The sequence below is a fragment of the Elgaria multicarinata genome, chromosome 3 (genome assembly GCF_023053635.1).
Source record: "Elgaria multicarinata webbii isolate HBS135686 ecotype San Diego chromosome 3, rElgMul1.1.pri, whole genome shotgun sequence".
Lineage (NCBI taxonomy): Eukaryota > Metazoa > Chordata > Lepidosauria > Squamata > Anguidae > Elgaria > Elgaria multicarinata.
In genome coordinates, this window is record NC_086173.1 from 10,907,572 (window position 1) to 10,932,418 (window position 24,847).

At 47.2% G+C, this 24,847-nt stretch overlaps 1 protein-coding gene across 3 annotated transcripts in view; it reads left to right on the forward strand.

Moving 5' to 3' along the window:
* COL5A3 (collagen type V alpha 3 chain) overlaps positions 1 to 24,847 on the forward strand; it is a 162,955-nt gene that overhangs the window by 49,656 nt on the left and 88,452 nt on the right. For 2 of the 3 annotated variants that reach the window (XM_063119273.1, XM_063119272.1), the window contains exons 4-8: positions 2,661 to 2,823; positions 8,642 to 8,764; positions 12,749 to 12,880; positions 16,841 to 16,972; positions 19,813 to 20,004. In XM_063119273.1, the coding sequence (XP_062975343.1) occupies positions 2,661 to 2,823; positions 8,642 to 8,764; positions 12,749 to 12,880; positions 16,841 to 16,972; positions 19,813 to 20,004 (742 nt within the window). The remainder of the gene's footprint in view (positions 1 to 2,660; positions 2,824 to 8,641; positions 8,765 to 12,748; positions 12,881 to 16,840; positions 16,973 to 19,812; positions 20,005 to 24,847) is intronic. The other variant, XM_063119274.1, reaches the window with a different exon arrangement.

Genomic DNA, 24,847 nt, shown 5'->3' on the forward strand with positions numbered 1-24,847 from the left:
CATGTCCATTGTTACCAGTCTGTGTCATCAATATTGGGCTAGATGGACCAGTGGTTTGAGGTAGAGTTGTGCACAAGTGACCTCTCAAAGTTCTCCACCCTATTTTTGGGTAGAGAAATTTAGGGGGGGGGGCAATTTCACCGGATTTCTCCAGTGGGAGGAGAAATTCTCCAACAATTTCTCACAGGTAGGCATCACCATTGGCAAGGGTTGTAGGACAGCTTCTTTCTTCTTTGTCTTTTTTCTCCCTAAGGGTTTGGGTGTTGTTGGTTTTTTTGCACTGCCACTGCAAGTGGCAACAGCATCAACTGTGCTGGTAGCCTGCCCCCCGCCCATTTTGCATCCTCTACAATGCCCCATATACCTAGCATTGCTCCATCACAAAAATAATGGCCAAGAAGACATAGAAAAAATTCTAAAAAGTTTCCTTTTAGTTCTAGAGGGTAAGAAAATAAAAATCTCAGGAATTTCCTGAAAGTTTCCTTTCCTCATGAAAGGGGCTTCCATTTTTCTGCCTCACTCTCAGGGCATTTAACCATTTATTTTGAATGTGTGTGGCTCCTGTTTTTGACCTTAACTTACCACTGTGTCACACTGACACACTTTGACACACTTTGTTGTCACACTGACAACAAAGGTCCGCATAGTTAAAGCAATGGTATTCCCCGTAGTAACCTATGGCTGCGAGAGCTGGACCATAAGGAAAGCTGAGCGAAGGAAGATAGATGCTTTTGAACTGTGGTGTTGGAGGAAAATTCTGAGAGTGCCTTGGGCTGCAAGGAGATCAAACCAGTCCATACTCCAGGAAATAAAGCCAGACTGCTCACTTGAGGGAATGGTATGAAAGGCAAAACTGAAGTACTTTGGCCACATAATGAGAAGACAGGAGACCCTGGAGAAGAGGCTGATGCTAGGGAAAGTGGAAGGCAAAAGGAAGAGGGGCTGACCGAGGGCAAGATGGAGGGATGATATTCTGGAGGTGACAGACTTGACCTTGGGGGAGCTGGGGGTGGCGACGGCCGACAGAAAGCTCTGGCGTGGGCTGGTCCATGAAGTCACGAAGAGTCGGAAGCGACTGAACGAATAAACAACAACAAACACTGTGAGGTGGCTGAGGGTATTGCCTATATTTTTCTTTCTATTATGCATCTCACCATTGCTCGGCAGTCTCCCAAGCTGCCTGCACTTCCTGATCTAAAAAGGCCCTATGGGAGGAATAAATTCATGATGTCTTCCCTTGGGTGGGAGGTGTGAGAAGCCAAGGAGGCAACAGGCTGTCAGAGAGATGACTGTACAATGAAAGGCAGGTCGCTCACACACACACACACACTCCTCAGCCCTCTCATAAGTAAGGGGAGCGCAAGAACCATGAACCAAATCCTTGAGAATTTCTCTGAAATCTCTTCGTTGAATTTCTTATTGAAGCAAATTCTCTTCTAGCAACTTGAAAGAGAATGGCACAGCACTAGTCTGAAGCAGTATAAGGCAACTTCCTATGTTCCTATGCCTACCAGAAAGATGTTAATAGAGGACACACAGGATGTGTCCTTGGCTCAGTGGATGAGGCCCTGCTTTTCCAGCAGGTTCAATCCCTGGCATCTCCAGGTAGGGCTGGGAAAGCGTCTTGCCTGAACCCCTGAACCCCTGGAGAGCCATTGCTGCTAGTCAGTGCAGACAGTACTGGGCTAGATGCACCAAGGGTCTGATGCAGTATAAGGCAGCTTCCTATGTTCCTAGAACCACACATGGCAATCTTAGACCCATGTCTTCAGATATAGGCTGCTTCCCAAAGTTGTCCAGTGGAGGGCCGGGGGAGAGATTTGCAGGGGCAAGTGCTGAACCCTTCCCCTGCTTGCTACGTCTCCCAACTTCTGTAAATTGGCAGAATGGGGAACCTGTTTCTTTCCAATCACAGCCCAACTTCGGCTATTGGGCGGTATAAAAATGTAATAAATAAAATAAAATAAATAAATAAACACTCTAAGCACACTGGCACCACGGCTTTGTCCACTTTCCTTCAGCCACGTCGGCTTTCCTTCTTCCCAGCCTTCAGTTTCTCTGCCTCGACTGACCAGATGCAAAGAGGAATTGGGCTCCCACCTCTAACGGTTGTGTGAACAGGTTTGTCAGGCGCAGCTGGTCGCCTGAGACCATGCCACTGTTGGATCAAAGTGCAGCAGCCTTCCCCAATTTATTTATTTATTTATTTATTTATTTATTTATTTATTTATTGCATTTCTATACCGCCCAATAGCCGAAGCACTCTGGGCGGTTCACAAAAATTAAAACCACAGTAAGACAACCAACAGGTTAAAAGCACAAATACAAAATACAATATAAAAAGCACAACCAGGATAAAAACCACGCAGCAAAATTGATATAAAATTAAAATACAAAGTTAAAACAGTAAAATTTAAATTTAAGTTCAAATTAAGTGTTAAAATACTGAGAGAATAAAAAGGTAGACACCAACCTGGTGTCTTCTAGATGTGCCATTGACCATGCTAGGCGGGGATTAGGGGAGATTCTAGTGTAACACATCTGGAGGGTACTGGGTCAGGGAAGGCTGAAGTATAGTTTCAATACCTGGTGTCCTATTTAATGGAGCCTCCATAGTCCTTTTAATTCCCAAGTCGCTGAGCTGTAACGTCTCCTGGCAGGTGGCATCGCATTGCCCTGAGCGTGGAAGGTGGGAACGTATCTTTAAGTGTCGACTGTGAAGACCCCATGACACTACCCCTGAAGCGAGGTCCACAGCCTGTCGTCAGTGTCGAAGGCATCACCTTGCTTGGTGCTCGCCGGCCAGATGAAGATGTTTTTGAGGTAGGGAAGACGGCTGAGAAATCTCCTTCCTCTTTTCCATTGTTTTGATAATTTGACGTGTACTCAAGCACACACGTCAAGGGTGCTTCCGGATGGAGGGCTCCTAGTGCCAACTAGAAAGGAGGCATTGTGCAGCTCCTCCATCTAATGGATTTTCCAGGGTAAGAAAAAAGACGAAGTGGTGGGAAAACCAGGAAGGTTATATCATCTGGAAAACATCACCACCCTTGCAAAATTCTGTGAAAGTATTAGGGCAATGGCAAGCACCTAGAGAGCTTATTGTTGAAGTTTACCTATAAAAGTATCCCCAAATAAAATTTTAATTGGGGTGCAAGTCTCATCAAACATATGGGTTCGTGATGGTGCTGCCAAACTGATTTCTTATGGCAACTACTGGTACCAGATATCTCTGTTTCCCATTCCAATCATGGCAGGAGTCCGGGAGGCTGGAAGTGGGCAGATGTTTTATAGCACCACTAAGTCTTGTGGAATCCAGATGCCCTATTCTTCCCTAACACACACCCTGTTATTCTGGGAAATACGAATTGATGCCAGAGCATGGAAAACCAAAGACTTGTGGGGCACAGACCCATCCTCTCCTCTGTTTGCTGCCTGTGTGGTTGAGGAAGCTCAGCAGAGCTTGCCTTTGTATGCCTGTATTCCCTGCCAGATTTATGTTGAGGCCTTTCTTATGGAAATAGAGCTGCACTTTACTACAGGGACAGCAGATACAGGATTGGGTGGGTGGGTGAGCTCACAAAGGGGAATTGCTGTCTTAGTGCCTTGGAGTCAATTAACCCTTTCCTGGGAAGATGGTCAGCTCATTTAGAGCAGATTGTGTTTGGGGTGATAAAACCTCTGACACTGATTGACTGAGCTGATGAAATGGCATGAAATGTTGTTCACAAATATTTCAGCTACTCAGGGAACAAAGTTATCAGAATGTTTTCAGTCAAGCATTTGTGAAGGAAGGGGTCTCATCAGTTTGGCTGGGATTAAAAAAAGTCATATAGGCCTCAAGGACATGGTGATGGCTGGCTGGAAAGAGACCCCAAGGGTAAAGGAACTAAGGGACAGGGAACTCAAAGACAATGTAGCTGATGGAAAACAATGCATTGAGAAACAGGAATTTCAGGAGAGGATAGAAGAAATGTAAGCAGGAAGGAGGAAAACGCAGAAAGAAGGTGAAACAGTGGCCCTATGCAAGTTTCATATTCTATACTATAGTACAACCTTCCCGAACCTGGTGCTGTCCAGATATGTTGGACTGCAACCCCCATCATCCTTGACCATTAGTTGGGGCTGTTGGAAGTTGACGTCCAGAACATCTAGAGGGGTTCAGGTTGGGGCAGCCTGCGATATGTAGAATTGCAGCAGCGCATTCATGCCCATCCTGTAAGTGCTCCAGATGTTCTTCTGAGGAGAAGAGCTCTGACCCCACCCCAGGGATTCCCCAGCTGGATGGAAAGCTGTTGGTCTCGACAGTCTCCAGAAGCAGAGAGAAGCCTCAGCCTCCCTCCCACATTCTTTCCTCGGGCGCCAAATGTCAGAGGGCACAAGGTCCTTGGAGGCATCTGGGATGGGTCCCGGGGGTGGCCAAGAACAAGCACCTCTTGTTGCAGCTCTTGGAAAACCTTGGCCCAGGGCCATTTGCCTTCGGGGAGTTCAGTGGTGGCCTGCAAATGTCAGACTGGTAGTTTGGGGGCTGTGGGGTAGCTGTCTATGGAACAGTGATGTGAAGGTGGTGGCAGGTCTCGCCACAACTGAACGTGGCACCGGGTGGTGTGGGAGGCAGGGTGGGGGAACGTTCCAGGGCCAGGCTTTATGCCTTTTTAATCACACTTCTTTCTCATATAATCCTCTCTCCTGCTTCCAGTAAGGAATGCAGCTAATCCTCCAGAAGCAGAATTGAGCGCTCTTGGCAAAAGCATCAGGGAGCTTGCACTGGGGGGTGCGGCTCAGAAGACGCAACAGTGCAAGTGCCAGCACAATCGAAACTTTTATAGGCAATTGTTATTCTGCATTTTGCCAAGTTCAGTTACTATCAGAGGTGAAAGGGCTTGGTGGGACTCTTATCTTTCCTTCATCTGGCTTTATAAAGGCCATTCCACATGTTAATCATGTTCACAGCAGTAGCACCTGTGTTACACTAGTGTTTTCGCACAGTAAACACAAAGTATGAAGGACAGATACACATCTGTGGAGTGTGCCGATCACAACTCCCTGGCATCTGTTCAGTGTGGGTTTAGGGATGCGCTTTTCTGTCCTTTTTTTTTTTTTTTTGGCTGTTGTTGTTTATTGCAGGAAACACCAGTGTAACACTGCTATGGCAAAAGATGGCCGTTGTATAAATTGGGAAGTGACTCTGGAGTCTTGGCTAACCTGCATCAGTCCCTTCTACTAGCCACATTCCAAAAAACAGAGGGAAATGAGGGTCAGGTTATATTTGCCTAGGGTTTGTTGCTGTGTGTGAGAGAGAGGGTGTGTGTGTGTGTGTGAGAGAGAGAGAGAGAGAGAGAGAGAAAGAGAGACTGTCTTAGGCTCACTGTATGAAAAGGAGCACAGGTCTCCTGTATCTTTAACAGTTGTATAGAAAGGGGGATTTCAGCTGTCGTCATTTGTATGCATGCAGCACTTGGTGAAACTCCCTTTTCTTCACAACAGTTGAAGCTGCAGGAGCCCTGCCTAGTATGACCAGATACAAAAGAGGGCAGATACAAACTGTTGTGAGGCAATGTCACCAGGTGCTGCATGCATACAAATGACACCTGCTGAAATTCCCTTTTCTATACTTATTATTATTATTATTATTATTATTATTATTATTATTATTATTTATATAGCACCATCAATGTACATGGTGCTGTACAGATAACAACTGTTAAAGATACAGGAGCCCTGTCCTCCTTCTCATATGGTCACCTTACCCTGTTCAGATGACATACTAAGCCATGGTGGTTAAGCATTTTGAGCAAAATATTATGGTTTAGCATGCTGTGTGAACAACTCCCAACCAAGGCATCTACATAACCACAGTTTAAACACACTCACTAACTATTTGCTGTAAAAGGGTTAGCAGTGTGTTATCTGAACAGGCCCAGAGAGAGATGGAGTGTGTGTGTGTGTGTGTGAGTGAGAGAGAGAGGGGGGGGGACTCTTAGCACACAAAGCATTGTGCAACAATTTAATATTTTCCTCCTTAACCTTTTAATAGAAAAGTAATGCTGGGGAAACATGGGAAAGTTACAAACGGACAACAATGACATCTGGACTCCCTGTAAAATTTCATGAATGTAGCAGGGCAGTTGCACAAGAAAAGCCTTGTCTGAAAGCACCCTGAAAGAGAGAGAGAGAGAGAGGAGGGTGGGGGGAGAAAGTGAGAAAATATAAGTGAGTGAGATCTCCTTGCTCCTGACTTTCTGGTTGCACATAGCTCCACCTGTGGTCAGGATTAATACTACTGCATGTCTCCCACCATCCACTCCCAACTTCTCCCTCATAATGTTCATGGCATTACATGAAAATTTCCCCGTTGAAGAAATCGGGGTGGGGGCAGGAGGTTCATAGCATGAATGTTGCCAGGAACTGCTAAGAGGATAGTGGGTAAAAGCAGCAGGTTATTTTGGAGGTAAGCATGATTATTTCAGCTGCAAAAGTAAGTCTGAATGAGCCCCAAGTGGTAATGGGGAGTTAAAGGGCATTTTAGAAGCATGACATCTATGCGCATGTATGTATGGCGCTCACGGAGGGAAGCATGACATCTAAAAGGAAGTCACGGAGGGAGCAGCCAAATTCCCACACATAAATAAACAGAATCACGCACACACACACACACACACAGAACAACAACAACCAAAACATGTGCACATAAGGGAAACAGAACATTGAAGATATATAATAGGTCTTAAATGTTCTGTTTCCCTTATGTGCACATGTTTTGGTTTTTATTTTTGTTGTTTTTGTTGTTGTTGTTTGTGCGTGATTCTGTTTATTTATGTGTGTGAGAATTTGGACAGGCTCCTAATCCTAGCTGCTCCCTCCGTGATTTCCTTTTCAACAAGGGGGGTGGGCTTCCTTTGCCTGAACTAACCTTCCCTGTCCCTACCTGACCCCATTGCTTGGGCCAGGACTCACCCCGCCTACCCTCGAACTCTCCATCTTGTGCCTTGATTTCTCTTCCTTTCCATCTCTAAAGGAATGCTGGGAGCCGAGTAATTGTGGGTCCCAGCTGAGCAGATGGGAGCAGGCGTTTCCGGGGGCTGTGCTGGACAGAGGCCCACTGGCTATATTTTACAAGATGATTTATTGCAAGCAAATGTTCTTTGTGCACCAGGGCTGGCTGAGATCACACAGGCACATCGGGGGGAGTGAGGGCATGTCCAGCTGCAATTGAATGTGTGTTTGTGTACAGTCATAACCATTTGCCGTAGACTGTCATTGGCATTCTGGTTCCAAGCAAAAGAGAGAGAGAGAAACAAGGCAGATCTATCATCATTTATTGCCCTAATATCTGTCAGTGTTCAAGTATGAAAGCCTTCAGATTCTATGGAGCTCTTTGCCAGGCTTCTTCATTGGCTGGATGCAGCATTTTGTGTTAGCTAAAGGCTTACTCTCCAGAGCACAGTTAAAAGGTAGCAAATCCGACGGCAGCTAGCAGATGAGTTGGACTGCTGTGCCCATTCATATCAAATCCATTGAGTGGGGACATGAGATCTATAGTCAGGCAAATGGAAGCGGAGATTGATATATCCAAGACCAGGCTTGAATGGATGTGGATGGATGTACATAGGGCTTCAAGCCAATTCGAAAGTTGGGCTGAGGGCCAGTCAGGACCTGTAAGTTCCTGCTCCAGTAGAGAATAATAGGGATGTTCAATGTTTAACAGGCCCTGTAGGCTGGCTAACTGGCTGATGTCCCTGCCTCTGGACCGGAGCAGTCTGCGTTAAGAATCTGGGAGGGGCAGCAGCTAAAAGCTGCATATTCCTACAGAAAGATGAGTTCTACTCCCATTCATAAGTAGACAGGGCGACTTCCTCTTGAGAGAGGGTGTTATAGATAAGAGCATGGACTTTGAGCTGGACTCTTCCTGTTCTCAACTCCTAGGGTGGCCTTATGTAAGTAATAAGGCCTTGGGTCCACCCCCCACCCACCCCAATCTATAATAGAGGGAATAATATTGCACTTATAAGATTGTTGTAAGGCAGAGGTGGGGAATATGTGGCTCTCCAGATGTTGGTAGACTGCTACTGTCATCAGCCCTAGCCAGATGGCCAATGGTGAGGGATGGTGGGAGTTGCAATCCATCAACATCTGGAGGGCCACAGGTTGCCCATCTTTGTTGAAGGGATTCCTGAGAGAAGACATGTGAAAGGCTTTGGCCAGTTAAGGCAGATGTTATACAATACCATTACTAGTTGTTACGCTGTAGGGGAGGGGTGGGCAATTTGTGGCCTTCCAGATGTTTTGGTCTACAATTCCCATCCGTCGTAGCCAGCATAGCCAATGCTGAAGGATTACGGGAGCTGTGGGCCAAAACATCTGGAGGGCCACAAGTTGCCCTCACCTGCTATAGAGGGAAGTCCAATAAAATATATGACATGACTTATTTTTATTATGTGCTCCTGTAGTCTTCTCACACACCCTTATCACTGCAATGGACTCATACATACACATCTACCAGCTGTAAAAAATACATGCTCTGAAAATACATAGGCACAGCATTGTTTGTTCCCTCCAGCATTTGTGTGTGTGTGTGTGTGTATACATCAGATCACATGTTCCGCCTGGCTATGCTCACTCTACTTCCTCTTCCCTTCAGGGTGATCTGCAGCAGCTGTTGGTTGTGCCGGATCCAGCAGCCGCAGCCCGCTACTGCCAGCATTACATGCCTGATTGCAGCAGGCAGCTCACTTACACGTTGCATACCCAGGATCCTGAAGAGGTAGGAGACCAAAAGGCAAGAGTCGCTGGGAGCCAGATTCCCTGCTTTCATGGCCACCCCACCCCTGGGATGAACAGTCTGGCCCAAAGATCAAGTCCCATATCTCCTGCAAGGGCCCACTCGCCTAGCCAATGAAGACAACCTTCCCTGAGAATGGAGCTAACATGTGGCTAATTAGTAACATGGGATTCCTCCTCCTCCTCCTCCTATGTTTTTAAAGAGCAAGGGCTATTTCCCTCTCCAAATGATGTCTCTCTTCCCCCCACCTATCCCATTGAATGGATTTGGGATGTGGCGAAGATAGACCAAAGGCTGCTAGGACAATATTTCAGGCTTTTGTACCTTCCACGTTCCACTGGCTTGTGGACTCCAGTGTTCTAGTTGGGGTGAATGGGCTTGGACCTGTCTCATGGAAAGGGCTGGGGGACATCTACACAGGCACTTTACCCCGAGGGTAGCTTCGGAGTGGGGGCAGGTGATCTACATGATGCAGCCGCCACTCAGAAGGGATCCAGGAGCAAAGGCCCAAAGCTCCGTGCTAAAAAAAAATCGGGTACTTACCCCAACTTTTTTAGCTCGGAGCCAGGCTCCGCACCTCTGGGGAGGCTTTTTAAGGGGGGGGGGAATTAAAGGGGGAAGGGTGCAGATGGAGGCGGGGAGGAACAGGGTAGCCAGAGCGAGCTCAGAGGTAGGAGAGCCAGTTGCCCTGTACCTCCCCACTCCCTGGTGCTCCCGGCAGCGGCAGCTGGGGAGAGAGGAACAGGGCAGCATGGAGTCCACAACCTGCCCTGTTTGCATTTACAGCTTAACAAAAAACAAACAAAAAACTTTTCCCATTAAAAAAAAAAAACCCCACTTACCAGAGAGGAGGGGGCGCAGATGCTCCAAGGTGCCTCGGGTGGGTGAGCACAGCAGTGGCAGTGTGTGTAAATCCGCAACTCCACTCCTTCCCATATAGACGCTGGGAAGGAGCGTCAATGTGGCTGGGCCCCGGCTCGCTCCACCGGGCGGAGCAATACTGCCGGTTGTATAGATGAGAGCCTGGTTTAACAGGAGCGATATACGGAGGCTACCATCTAGCGTGGCAGAATTTCAGGGGTGCTGGGATAATCTTCGTGGAGGAACACAGTTCTCCCCATCCACACAAGTCTGCAGCTGCCTTTCCCTGCTCCACGTGAATGAAGGAAGACAATTAACCCACCCACCACCCTTGCAGTCCTTTCCCTGCATTCACTTGTATGGAGTAGAGAAACTGGGCTGCAGTCAGAAAGATCGCTGGTGAGGAGGCACAGTGGCCACCACCGCTCTTCTGCCCTATCCGACATACAAAGGAGAGCCGTGGAACAGCTTGAGATGACCCTGCAGTTGGATGTTCATTTGAATCACCACATGTTCGGTAACAAAGGTCGTAGCTAGACCTAAGGTTTATCCCAGGATCATCCCGGGTTCGTCCCTGCCTGAGCATTGGATGCCCTGTGTGGTACTTAGATGAACAGGTTTGACCCCAGGACAACCCTGGGATAAACCTTAGGTCTAGCTACGGCCAAAATGGCTCTCTTGTGAGCATCGTTACCAGATATTCAGCAACCCTTGGGAATGCTGAATACCCTTGGGAATGTTTTTATTAGCGGTGGAACTGTGGAGACTTGTCTTTTCTGTGCAATACTTTTACACAGGGTCCCAGAAAAACTTGGAGTTGAGCCCACTTAATGTGGAGGCCTCCAATGTGTCCTCTGTATATTGCATTTCTTTCCTCCACATATTACATATATTCCACACTGTCAAGGAAAGTCCCCAATATATGATGCTTTGATACTTGGAGGGGTGGTGGAAACATTATGTCAGGGGTGTAGAACTAGAGCTGTGCACCACCTCCTGCTGAATCCCCCAAACTGAGGTGAGGCGGGCTAATTCAGCCTGCCTCGTCTCCGTTCCAAGTTGGTTCTGGGATGGCCCGAAGTGGCCTGAGTCCAAAGCAGATTGGTACTGAAGCTTCAGGATGACCCGGGACGCTTCAGATGGCATTAGACTCACCTCCCTCTCCCTGCTCACCTGCTGCTGCCACTGCATCGCTGCTGCCACCGCTGCATCACTGCCACGGCCAGGAAAACATGACATCCTCCTGAGACCCAGGCTGCGATTTCAAGATATTCTGGGGTCTCTGGGGCACAAACTATGGCGGCTGTGAAGGGAAAATGGCCCTTTGTGGCCACTGTAGTTTGCGGCCATAGGTGTACTAAAACAGAGCCGCCGTGATATCTTGAAATTGCAGCCTGGCTCTCAGGAGGACGCCGCATTTCCTGGTCATGGCAGCAATGGGGCGATGGTGGAAGTGATGCGGTGAGGCAGTGGCAGTGATGTAGCTGTGGCACCGTCACAGCCATGGAAGGTGAGTGGGTAAGTCCCAGCAGCAGCAGCTCTGGGTTGGGGGGGGGGGAGGCATGGATTTGGGAGTCTAATGGACTCCTACCCAGACTTGCTCCCAGATTTCCTGGGTGCCAGCTGCACAGCTGGCAGCCACAAGGCTGAGTTACCTCGGGTGGGGGGGATCTTGCCTTGGCTTCAGTGCCAAGGTGAAGTGGGCCACCCCCGAAGCACCCTGAAGCAAATCAGGGTGAATTTGAGGGCTCTAAAGTGGCCTCCGAGGCGAATCAGGGAAAATATGCACAGCCCTATGTAGAACCTCAGGCCCTGGGGATCAAATCTGGCCCACCTGGGGTCCCAATCCCATCCTCTGGGTTTCCCTGAATGGCTGCACCCCTTTCCCGAGCCCCTCCCCTTCCCCGGCCCCTCCCCTTCCCCCTCCGTTTCCCCCTCTCTCTAGACATTTGGTGGTTTGCCAGGTTTTGTGACTCCCCCCTCCCCATTCTAAAGGGTTGAAATGCCTCCCCTAAAGAGCTTAAGTTACTGGCAGGAAGAGCTTTACAGTAAAATAGGCTAGTAATTTTGGCCCCATCCTTTTTGCCTTCAGCCCCACTCGTCACTGGAATGTGGCCCCCAAGGGCTTCTCTGAAATGGAATTCGGTCCCCGGGCTGAAATATATTCTGGACCCCTGCATTATGTGGCAGGGCCATGATGAGAAAAGAGATAGAGTGACCTAGCCTTGTGCTATCCAAGATGGTTATCCCAAGGCCCACAACATCAGTGCATCAGTATGTATAAAAATGGCTAAAGACACTGAAGGATCCGTGTAGCCTGATCTCTTAAGGTGGCTCATAGGGATGAGGGGCGTGAATCTGACACGAAATGTGTCAGCTTGGTTTAGGAATGTCAGCCAAAACATGGACTTGTTGACTTCATGGGGAGGGATCTATCCATCATCTGTTGTCTGGGGAAAGTGGATCTCCAGAACCTTTCCATTGCAACAAGAATGGCATCCATTGCCCAGCAGCTGCCAGTAGAATTGAAACATCGCTTTGGGTTGCTTTGACTGGATCCTGTGCTGGAACAGAAGACTACATGTGGAAAGCCTTGCATCTGTTTTTTAGTTCCATATGGTGAATCCACAGTAGAAAGTGCCCAAAAGGTCTGAATGGAGAAAGTTGGTTGTGCAGCCTGTTGGACAACCAGCAGACAGGTAGGGGAGAAATTGATACCAAAGGCAGAGAGCAGGGCCTGGAGAATGATGGAAGAGGGGGCAAAGTGTGTGTACCTTGGCAGGAAGGCCATGTATATGTCACAACTCAATCAAGCCAGAAAGGCATCTTGCCCCCAAAGCAGGACAGGTCTGTTGGGTGAAGGGTCTTCCCTGGGTCCAGCTCCCGCAAAGGTTTGGTGCCGTGATCCCCGCTCTGCCCGTCTGTCTCTTGGGAATGGGTTCCTGGTGGCTAGGCGTGGGGGTGGTCTCTGTTGGTGTCCTGTGGGATTGGTGGGTGGGTGTCTCTACTTTCTCAAGTGCCTGCTTTCTCTCTCTCTTTCTCTCTCCCCCACCCCTCCTTCATTGTTTCCTCCCCTTCTTCTGTCCTACCCCCCATCCTGTGCAGAACATTCCCCGCAGGAAGGGCAAGAAGGGCAAGGGCAAAGGCAGGGGCAAGGGCAAGAAGAGAGGCAGAGGGAAGAAGAAGAGGAACAAGGAGTCGCCCGAGACGTCCTCGCTCACTCCGGCCCCAGGCCAGGTAGAGAGTGCAACTAACTGCCCTCTGCTGGCCTAAGCACTCGCAGCCTCCGCCAGCCTAACCCATTGCCCACCTAACTTGTGTGTCCTGCCTAACCAGGCTAACTTGCAGCTTTTTCTCCTGCTTTATCCCAACTGGTTCTTTCGCCCACAATTGCCTGCTCACTGCTTGCATCCACTTGACTGCCAGTTTGCTGTGTCACCTTGGGCGGCCATAGGAGCCATGTTCAACACCCTCTGGCCTGGGGTGGGGTGAGGGGGCATTCATGGGCTCTAGGAGAGCCGGAAGGTCTGAACTTCTGAAGCCACTGGTGCCAGCTGGCTGCAGCACCCTTTTCTTCGGGCACAGGTGAGTTTTCATCCTGGGGGACAGCTTCTCATCGTATCGCCGCCAGGCCATATCACCTTCAGAGCTCCTACTAATTACTCACTAGTAATTTTCAAAGTCCAGATGAGCCAATCAGTTTGATCAGGCCAATTATCCCAGTAACCTCAACAGTTAGGGCAAAGCTGTTTCTGGGAAGGTATAGTAATTGCTTGGTCTCAGTCTCAGCGAAGGTTTGCATAGAGTTATGTCTGCCTCTATCCTGGCATGAAGACATTGGGCAGGTTTATTAAAATGTTAATAAACATTTAAAATGTTAAAAAAACATTTTAATAAACATTGGACAGGTTTATTAAAATGTGAAACTACAGAACAAAAGAAGTTCTGTAGATTCAAGAAACATGGAAGGGCTTGGACCTTGGTATTATAAATAAGGGCCTGTGGTCTCACATAATGCTAAGCCATGGTTTATGCTAACCATGGTTGGTTGTTTTAGCCATGAATTGTACTGCAGATGAGCAAGCCAGCCACATATTGTTTTCCCTATTTCTGGTTTGTTTCTCTCCTGCCCAGTTTGCCAGCCTTCAGACCAGTTTCATTTTCATGCTGGTCTTGCTGAGTGCCTCTGTTTCATGGCAGACAGCAGTTCAAAAGAAGCAGGACTGATACACAATTCTGGGTTCAGAAATCATGGTACATGGTTCAAACAAGCCAGACTTGGTAAGCCAACAACAAACCATCAATTATATTGGTGATTTATAGCTGATTAACAAACCATGGTTTATTTACTGGGATGGGTTCAGTCACAACAGTAAGCCAGATTTCAGCAACCCATCCCATGGCTTAGCATTATGCATAAACAAAATACCTCCTAAGACCAATTGCAGAATGACCTTATTGACCCAATCATTTATTTGGCAGCCCTTCAACTTAGTTCAACTTCTGTTTAGATATATAGTTACACACACACTGAAAGAAAGGATGAAGAAAGGCAATAGCCCCGGGGTGATCTTGCTTATTTTAGAATAAGTTATCATATAAATCATAACATGGAGAGGAGCACCATCATTGCATGCAGACTGTCCCTGGTTCAATGACCAGCATCTCCAGGTAGGGCTGCAAAAGAATTCTGCTTGAAACCCTGGGGAGATGCTTCGTTCAATGTAGACAATGCTGGGGTGGATAGACCAATGGTCTGACTCAGTATAAGGTGACTTCCTTTGTCCTATAGCAGGGGAGCCTGCTGCCCCTATCTCAGGTGAGTGCAGTTGAATAGAGCTTCGTAGTGTCCTGTGACCCAACATTGTTAGGAAGGGTGTGTGATGGACACACCATAGAATTACTTAATTACTGTATTCAGGGTTTGTTATCTTAGGATAATCGTTCTGAGATAATAGCCTCTGAATTCCAGTTGTGTAAACATACCAGAGACAGTCAAAAGACCTCTACACATATCTTTTTTTTAAGTGTACAACTATAAATGTGACATTGCAAATGCATACAACAGACAAGCACACTTCTCAGAGCATTGGAACTTGCTGTGGTTACTTCTTGAGTGTGCACTCAGTTGGAAAAAGAACCCGGTTTGTTACTGTGTAAGGTATAAAACAACCTACCATTGCTTTTCAACTGACATTGCCTGACAAAGTTTTGGATTTTGCCATCCTTTGGAAAAGATGGGTCTGAAGTTTAATGGATAGGAGAAGGTCAAAATATAGCCATGCTGAAGTTTCAGAAAGAGAGCGGCTGGCGGAGCCAAGTAGGTTTGGGGCCATGGAGCATATGTTATCAGTAACTAGGGCCACGGCAACTTTATAAGTATGCGGCCTGGAATTCATGGTATTGGAGTATTGGGGAGGCTACTATAGCTATGCTTTGCCTTCCAACTATTGGTCAACAGTCCTGCACCCTTCCACAGATATAGTATTTACACCACATTTTCTTCTTTGCAGACAAATGGATCCCCTCCACGCAATCTTTATGACATGGGCATATATCTTTCCCCAGCCATTATGTTCTCTTTCTGCCCTCTGCCCTTCCTGCTTCCTCCCACTACTGGCCCTTTTATGTCAGGGCAGCATCCAGAAACTTGTGAAATATGGGTCAGGGGGACGCTGTGCTCATCCTGCCAGTGAGTCACTCTTGGCTTGGCCAGGGGGAACTGTTTCCCTGCCAAATGGAGCAGTTGGCGGAGTTCCTCCCTCTGGGATCAGAACTCCAGCTGCTGGGCTGCTCAGTACTGGCAAAGTATCTCTTTTTCTTCCCCTTCGCAGCTTCTTCCCAGGGAGGAGCTGCCACCCACCTGCCCTTCCTTGTTTTGCCCTAATGTTGGCACATTACTACTCTCCTCATTCCCCAAGCCCGTGTAAAGGAATGGAGTCTTCTGTGGAGCTGGTCACTCAAACAGTGATAGGGCCCTTTTTACACAATCATCTATTTATCTATTCAAAGTAGTGGAGTCAACAAAAGTTGATCCTTTAGGTGAATTTTGGTATAGTCGACTGGTCTTGCAAAGGCTGTGGCATATATAGAGATCCCATCCTGCCACATCCTGAGACTTCAGGTCTGTTGGAGCACTTGCAAGACTTGCTTGCCATTCCAGAAACAACTCATTGAAAATGGGAGCTTGCTCATACAGATTTATGAGCACTATCTTGTGACTTGGCTGCTCATATAGATTTATGAACATTGTCACGTGGCTGGGCCCAAAGCTAAGGCAATGGTCGTGTTCTGGAGGCCCACCAAGATGCAATTTTAGGGGATGGGGGAATGGGCGAGGGAGAGAAAAGGTATATAGTAAAGTAGAAGAAGGCAAAGTTAGAAGGCTTACTCCGGGAGATATTTGAGATTGAATTTCAAAACAGCAGTGCATTGTTGTGGTTTTCTTATCCTTCATAATGACCAGACATATAAACACTCCTGATGACTCAACGCATGAGACCAGAAGCAGAGGGAACACGTCACTGCCTATACTTCCTAAATAGTGTTCTTGAGGTTGGCTGTCTTTCTTTTCCTTGGGTCCTTTTCTTCCTACTTTGTAAGGCCCCCACCTTCTGATGTATCTATTTATTTATTTGTTTATTAAAAATGATCCTGCTCTTCACCTGAAAAGGTTCCCAGAGCAGCTTGCAAAAGATCAATAAAGGAAGAGGCTACTTTGTGTTTGGCTTGTTCGTTCTGCTTCTACGCCTGCCCACACTCCACACCAGAGGCATATGGTGCAGCCCATCTCTTCCTCTGGCCTACCTAGGTGCCACTAGGCTCCACCCCACCCTACCAAACCCCACCCCTAATCTCCCTTTAACTTTCAGGCTCCACCCCCTGAATGTCAGTATTTGAGCCCACAGGAAACCTGGCAACATTAAAGCCAGGAGGCTATATTCTTTTACATATCAGTCCTCATAGAGCCCCTCGGGCTCAGAGGCATGGCTGGCTCTCACTGCTCTAACCTTGAGGTACTGGGCTCCATTCGACCTGGAATTTTCCTGACACCATGACCACTTTGGTTGGCTCTTTGGCCACTGCCACGTTTCTAACCCTGCCTAGACAGTTTGTATAGATCTACAGTTTGTATAGCTAACACCCCCATGAAATCTGCTCTTTAATGCCTTATTTCCTCTCTACCACTCTCACAAGTATGAGACTGCAACTCAAGCTACTCCTACAAAGGCAGCAGCCGAGTTCTGGGAGGAGAGTCCCAATGGAGAGCCTAGAGTCATGACTGCTACCACCGTCACAGTCAGCTTTAACCTCACAGACAACTATGAGGTAGGAGGACTTTGGGGGGGGGGGTTAGAGGGATGCGATTGAAACCCTGGGGCTGTGCTGCTGAGCTCTCATGGGAAAGATATTCTCACATTGCCAGGCTGTGGAGGACGCTTGGGACTTAGAATGATCTCAAAGGTAGGAAGAGAAGGTGATGCGGTGGCTTAAGTGGAGACAAAGTCAGGAAAGTCTAGGTGTCAAAGTTCATGAGTTCTAGACAGAAGCTGATCTACTCATTCAGAAAAGGCATGGGATCCAGCACGCCAGAGGCTTTTGCTGCTTTAAGATGTCCACATGTTCAAAAACTCAACTTGTTTTTGTTTTGTTGGTATTTTTCCTTTAAAAACCAACCAACCTCTAGGCCTATGGAAAACTAGAATGTCAGAGAGGGTGGTTCTTCCAGGTCAGCAAGAGGTGGGAACATGCAGGCTGGATGTGGCCCACAGGGCCTCTCTGAATAGCAACACCCCCTCAGCTCCACCCCCTACAATAATTAGGCTTGTGAGGGGAAAAACCTCCCATTGGTACTAATGGGAGGCTTTTTTTCAAGCCAAATTGCAGTGCCCAGGGTGATGGGGGAGAGTTGTCACAGCTGGTAAAGGAAAGGTTAACCTTCCCTTCCCCATGTGCCATGACCTTGCCCCTGAAAACTGGCACACTCATGCAGCAATTAATTCCCCCCCCCCGCAAAAAAAGTCTCCCTTTTATTCCAATGGGAGGCTTTTTTCAAGTTTAATTGCAGTGCGTGTTATATATGTGTATGGATGTGTGTTTGTAATAATTGGTGTGTAATGTGTGAGAATGTGTGTGTGTGTATGTGTATGAATGTGGCTATGGCCCCAGTCACTGCTGGCATGTGGCCCCTGAAATGTTATCCAAGAGGGAATGTGGCTCTCGGGATGGAAACGTTTCCCAGTCCTGTTCTAGCCCATCCCTTTTTCTTGACTGCTACATGCTTTGATGTTTTTATTTTGGAAAACATTTGGATGTGTTAGTGCCTGCCTACATTTTGAAGTTCTGGAATCCCAGATAAATCACACTGCATGCTTTTGCCTAATGAGAATTCCAGAGGTGAAAGTGTCTGTCCCCAGCCCCTATGAATTCTGTTCTGAGCAAGGGGATTGAACCTGTTTTCCCCCACATTAAGGCCATGGCTAGATCTATGTGGTCTAGTGTGATGGAGCGGTGATGATCTCGCGCTGAGGTTATCGTGAGATCTCCCCTCTGTCTACACGCAGTGCACGACGTCCTAGGAGGAACAAGACGTCGCGTCCGCCATTTTTAAAAAAGGGGATGGAGTGCACGAGCGCTCGTGTGGAAAAGGGTAGGTTTTTTTAAAAAAGAAATTTCCCCATCCCCCACCCCCGATGGGCATAGAAAGGAGCTCTGTGCCCCGTGCCCGGCTCCTCGAGGTTACTCGCGAGGAGCCAGGACAAACCACGATGCCCACCCACATGTTCTGTGGTCTCGAGATCATCCCGAGACCATGGAAAAAGTGGGCTAAAAGGCTATGCCAATATCCCGGGGAAAGGGAGGGATCATCCCTCCCTGCTCCTGGGATCCCTGTGCATCATGTGGATGCACAGGGGTGATCCTGGGGCAATCCCCGGGATATCGGCTGGTCTAGATATGCCCTAAGACATAGTTCTCTAGTTGCTGCACTATATGCAGTGTTCTGGCTTTTGCTTATCAATTGCCATCCATGATATATAATTAACCTTTCCTTGGGGGGTGGGGGACAACTCAAAAGGAGATTCCACAACAGCTACTATTTTATTGCTAAACGGGTCTTACGGAATGTGCTTTCACTGTCAGTCCGTCAATGCCTCACTGTTGGAACTCTAGCTGGATGTGTCCCTATCACAGTAAGGTTTGCATGTGACCAGCAGTAGTTTCAGTGATGAAATTATGGCTGGGAAAATCCAGCTGCAGTTTACTGCTGTTTCCCTTGGGATAATTGAAAGAGACGATGTGGACAGTTCTAGGGTAGAGAGTGTAACCACTACTGTCTAGGACAGAAATAATTGGGTAATGTGTCCTTTTCAAAGGCAGCATTTTTCTCTACTCCCTTATTCAATGCAAGGAAGGAAAGGGTAGTGGCTAATTTTCTTTCTCAGCATGGGGGTAAAACAAAGAGGACCAGCAGCAGTTTAATCCTTGTGGACTGGCAGTGCAAACAGGGCTCACTGTAGAAATTAATGTGGGAGTAAACTACTGCTGTTTGAAAAGGAAGGAACAAATGACATTTTCTCCTAACATTTAACCTCAATGTGCATTCTATAGGGTGTTTTTAAAACACACACACACATACACACACCATATACTCTTCTTTTATGTTCCAGGCTCGTTCACACACAGACCTGCCATGCACATTCTCCAAAATCCCCTCACTTGAATGAGCCTTGGGCTCATGCACCCCGCCATACCATGCTTAGAACATTTTGTGAGCATCTATGAATTCCTATTCAAGTATTAATGTTGTAATTACATAAATGGGTTACTCACTTTATAAAGGATCTGCCCACTGTGGGGCTAGGACCTACACATAGCAAATGTACCTATATGTCACACTAAACATTCTCTGCTTGAGAAGGCAGAGTGTATAAGCTTGAGACTGGCTCCCACACAGAATAATGTACATGCACCCGGGGTATGTGCATGTGTTTGTGTGTGCTGAACCTGAGAGGACTGGATGAACAAAAGCTCTTTTTCTTTCATGGAATGGGAAATAGCAAGTAATAATTGTGGAAGAAGGAAAGTGGGGTCCAGTGATAAGTGTACAAGAATACTTACAAGTCAAAACAGGCAATCTCTGGTGTGCTTCCTGTCTCCTCTTCCACTAGGACCTTTTGGGAGAGGAGTATGTGATTGGTGAGGACACGGACCTGGATGCCAATGGCACTCTTCGAGCATACGATGAGAGGCTTGACTACCGAGCCAGGGACTATGAGGACTACTATGACCGAAGGGATGGCAGTGAGGAAGAGCGGTATGACCTAGCTGAGCGAATTGAAGACACTGTCCAGTTCTCCAAGGTAATGACAATAGGGACACATCTCTGAGCGATGACTCAGCAGCCTGGCAGGACTGCAGAAAAAGTCCATTCCATTCTGGGGTGTATTAGCAGCAGCACATCCAAAAAGGAGCTTTCTTCTAGATGCAGATGTGCATTTGTATCACAGTGCTCATATGGGTGCCATGAACTTAATGGATGAATCTATTGATGTGGGTAGGATATGTAACCCTTTGCAGAACCACTAGGCACACACAACAGTCGTAACTAGAGCCATTAGGTCAGCCTTCCTCAACCTGGGGCGCTCCAGATGTGTTGGACTGCATCTCCCAGAATGCCCAAGTGAGCTGGCTGGGGCATTCTGGGAGTTGTAGTCCAACACATCTGGAGCACCCCAGGTTGAGGAAGGCTGCATTAGGTGATGAGATCTCATCAGTCTGCACTGGATTCCAACTGTGTGTGACTGTGAAATGACTCTCTGTGCTTTTGGAGTGTCCACATCTTGTGAGATTTTCTGGAGTCAATGAGAAGCAGTGCTAGAACAGAACAACCAGCGTTCTGAATAGGGAGTGAACAAGAGTTCAAAGGGAAGCAAATAAGACATTGCAAGTGGGGGTTAGTTTTCAGAAACTAATTTTGAATCCACTATGTACATATAGGAGGGAAAGGTATCTTGTGCAGGAAACTCTAAGGCACACTGATTGGCAGTAATGGCTCTCCAGAGTTTAGTGATGTCCATCACCAGGAAATCTGATACTTTTTTTGGCTTGACAGGGTTCTGTGCAATGCCCAACATGGCTCGCATTTGAGGGCTGAGCCACAGGTTTTTCCTGGGAAAAAGTTCCTGGGAACATTTTTGCATATTTTAAAAAATGTGTCCAAATAGAGATTTGCACAAGTTGCAGCCATCATTTGCGACTGAAATTCGTGCAAATTACATCCCCAATTTTTGCAAATTTCTATTTTTTGTGAATTCAAAAAAATGTAGAAATCTTCAAACTGACCCCACAATGCAGATCAAGTCTGGTGGCAGGGCAGTAGGGGGAAACCATGGGAAGCTCATCAAGGTCTACCCCTCACATGGATACTTCTGATAGCCCTATCAGAGTTTTGGGCAGGAGTTTTTCCAGCCCTACCTGTTGATGCTGTGGATGGATCCTGAGGCTTTCTGCATACAAAGCAGGGGTTCTACTTCTGAGCTAGAGCTACTGCATTGAGCCTTTGCCACTGATAGGATTTATAGGCCACAGAAATATTTGAGTAAATTTGTTAGGACTCTAATTTCCAGAGTACATAGAAGAAGTGGCACTAGTTTCCAGAGACAGTGAACAGTGTCTAAAATGTCTTTGTCTGTATTACTATATGTATAAACCGCCCTGTTTGGCTCTAAATACAAATTTGGGGTGAGATACAGAAGGAGCTTAAACAAGGGAATTGGCAAAATTGAAGGCCACCAATCAATTATCCAATGTTTCAAATCAACAAAGCTTTCCATGGTGGGTGGGAGAGAACCCAGAGAAATTATGCTTGGGTACCAGTTGTATAGTGGTACATTTTGAAGTTCAGGAACATGTCAAAGAGCTGCAGTATACAGCATAATCCCTGATTTATTAGGCTCAGTGTGGCTACCATCCTGTGCATTGTTACTTCCAAATAAACTCTATTGAACTCAAGTGGTGCTTACTTCTGACTGCATAAGATTGACTTGTAAAACACACTGAACTTTAACGAAAGATCTTCAGCCAGCTGAAATGGAACCATTTAGCGTTTATTTAAAAAATCAGAGAGTTATGCTAATCTGTCAGGAACAATAGTAAAACTCAAAATTTTTGTTATCGCCTCTTTCACTTGTCAGAGCAAGGAGGGTCAGTTAACCTGGTGCTTGGCAGATGGTGTCTTTGTTCCTGGTCTGAAAACTCTTGGAGCTGTACTCTTCCTCCTGTACACCCCTGTTCGGTAGTCTCTTGTTGGAGGGGCAAGATCCAAAGTGTTGGCTGAGATCTACCAGAAGGAGGAGACCAAACATCAAAAGGGTGGCTTGATCACAACAGATGACTTTGCCCCAACATACCATATCATCTTTCCCATTACAGTCTCTAAAGGCAAAAAAAGACTGGATTCAGATAATACAAATAAAATAGTCAATGGCTGGTTATTGTATTGTCTGTTGGGACTTTTTCACATCAGCTGAAATAACCAACGCAAGTAACCAACGCTGTGCAGTGTTGATTATTTGAACAGCCATTGGTTATCATGTCGTGTATTGGGCACCATTGGTTATTTTGTCACACACAGTTGGTTATTTTCAGCCACTATAGAGTCCCCTGGCAAGAGCGACCAAAGCAGCAGCTGCCGCTCTAGTCCAATGGGCAGAACTCGCAATGGCTGGTGGGATACCAGCAGGATGACTGAGGGGGGGGAGAGAGAGGGGGGGATGTGTCAATCAAACACACCATTGATTAAAGTCACACGCTGACCTTAATCCACACCATGGGAGTACCCCCTCGATAATCAACCATGGATTTGGCTATTAACACACCATTGACTATTGTGTTGACTGAATGCAGCTGAAGAGTTAGGATTTAAAGAGCAAGCACAGTCATTTCTTCACCAGCAACATGAGCCTTAGCTTCACAATTTGTCTCGCAGACATATATGCCAGCAAGTAGAATGCTGGATCAGCTGTCAGTCTTGCTCCTCCCATCATGCATCAGGCTGGTATTTGCCTCCCACCCATCCACAAAAGGTGTATGTTAATTTTTATATACATTATCTCATAAAAGCATCTTTTAAAATGGTTGTATAAGTCCCACGAGGATCTGTGTGTGGGGGTGGGTGGGTGGGTGTTGGTGATGTCACGGGCACTAGCCAAATGGCATCACTGCAGTCTGCTCCACCCCATCCCCCACCCCAAGCCAAACCTTTCCAAAAACGTATGCTGCTATCCCCCCTTCCCCTAAGAGAACATGCCTCCGGAGAGAAAAAGGTATGTTTGTTTACAAAGGAGCTGTTCAATGGCCTCTACTGCTATTTCCTTAAAACACATCTGTCTTCACCCTGAGATTTGCCAAGATGTATGAGACATGTAGGAACAAAGAGACTGCTACATATAACATTAACGACAGATGTCTATTTATAAGTTCCACAACACCAACATCACAGAACTGCTTGTTGCTCTTCCAGCCCCTTCTCCGCTCAGCCCACCAACAACTGTAGCCAATTGCCAACCACCACAAGGCCATGATGGCTGCATGATGGAATCTTGGCCTTTAAACCCTCCAATCAGGGCAGGGCTGCACTGTTCCATGCCTTGTGAGTCAAGCTCACTACAAAACCTTCTCCCCAGCACAGACCCAGACAGCAAGGGCATCGAGAGGAGCATTCTGTAGACCTGCCAAAGTCCAAGCTTGGGCACTTTGGAGAAGACTCGCCTGATGAGGCTAGACTTTGGAGCGCAGGATGGAATTTTATTGTATTTTGCTCAGTGTGCCTATATTGTTTTTGTATCTCTGCCCTATCCCTTTGGGATGGGGTGAGCTATGCCATCTAAAGCAGGGGCAGGCCAACCAGTGCTCTCCTAAAGTTTTGGATTACAGTGTCCATAATCCCCAGCTAGCATGACCCATGGTCAGGAATTATGGGAGTCTGGTTTCAGGCAGCCGGCTCAGGTCAACTCAGCCTTCCATCCTCCTGAGGTCGGTAAAATGAGTGCCCAGTTAGCTGGGGGAAAGGTAATAACGGCCGGGGAAGGCAATGGCAAACCACCCCGCTATAAGGCCTGCCAAGAAAACGTCAGCGAAAGCTGGCGTCCCTCCAAGAGTCAGTAATGACTCAGTGTTTGCACGAGAGGTTCCTTTCCTTTCCAGTCCAAAGCATCTGGAGGTTGCTTACCACGGATCTAAAGAAATCCTGCCCTGCAGGCCAACCAACTCATAAGGGTTTGGTCCTGGAGCTTCATGCCAAAGTCTGGGAATATGAAGAGGTTCAATTGCTTCACACACTATTCCCTTGGGGAGTGTGAGGCAGCAGGTTTTCAGGCCAGCTTCTTTTGGAAGATCACTGGAAGCTCAGGGTGTCGTCTTATTTGATAAATGGGGAAAGAATCAGCAGCTGGCCCGCACAATGCCAGTCCTCACACTCAGCAAGCCAACCCCCACTTTTCAGGCTTCTTTTCCAGCATCTCACACTACCAGAATTAAATGCCCCATCCCCACTACTCTTTTAATCTTGAAATATAGCTTGTTTCCATTCCATGAAACTCAGGGGTGCAGCAACTCAGGCCTGGGAGGGTGGGGGCAAACCCAGCCTGCCTGGGGTCTCAATCTGTCCCTCCAGAGTTCTTGATGTGGCCACACCCCTTCCCTGACCCCACCCACTTCTGGCCACCGGTTTTGTGCATCCCCCCCTCTTTATTCTAAAAGGCTGACATGCCTCTCCCAAGGCTTTGTTGCTGGTTGATTGTTTATTACAAATTGGTTTTAGACATACTTTGTGTGTGCTGCTATCAGTTTATACGATTGTTATGTAAGTATTTTTCTTACTTTGCATAACGAGTTTTAATGGGTTTTAATTTTTGTGAACTTGCCCGAGAGCTTCAGCCTAGGGGTCATTTTAGAAATGCAATAAATGAATAAGTCCTGTAAGCTAAACTATGCTGGCATGTCTGGTGTTTTGGGCCCCGCCTCTTCTACATTTGGCCCCGCCCACCACTGGTATGTATTCCCCTCCCCCTGCCCAAGAACTTCTCCAAAATGGAATTGGCTCTTGAGCTGAAAGTGGTTCAATACCCCTGATGTAGATCAATAGCAGATGGTAAAAGGCTCCTTGCTCAAGGAGAATCCCCACTGAATTGTGCTTCCCTAAGG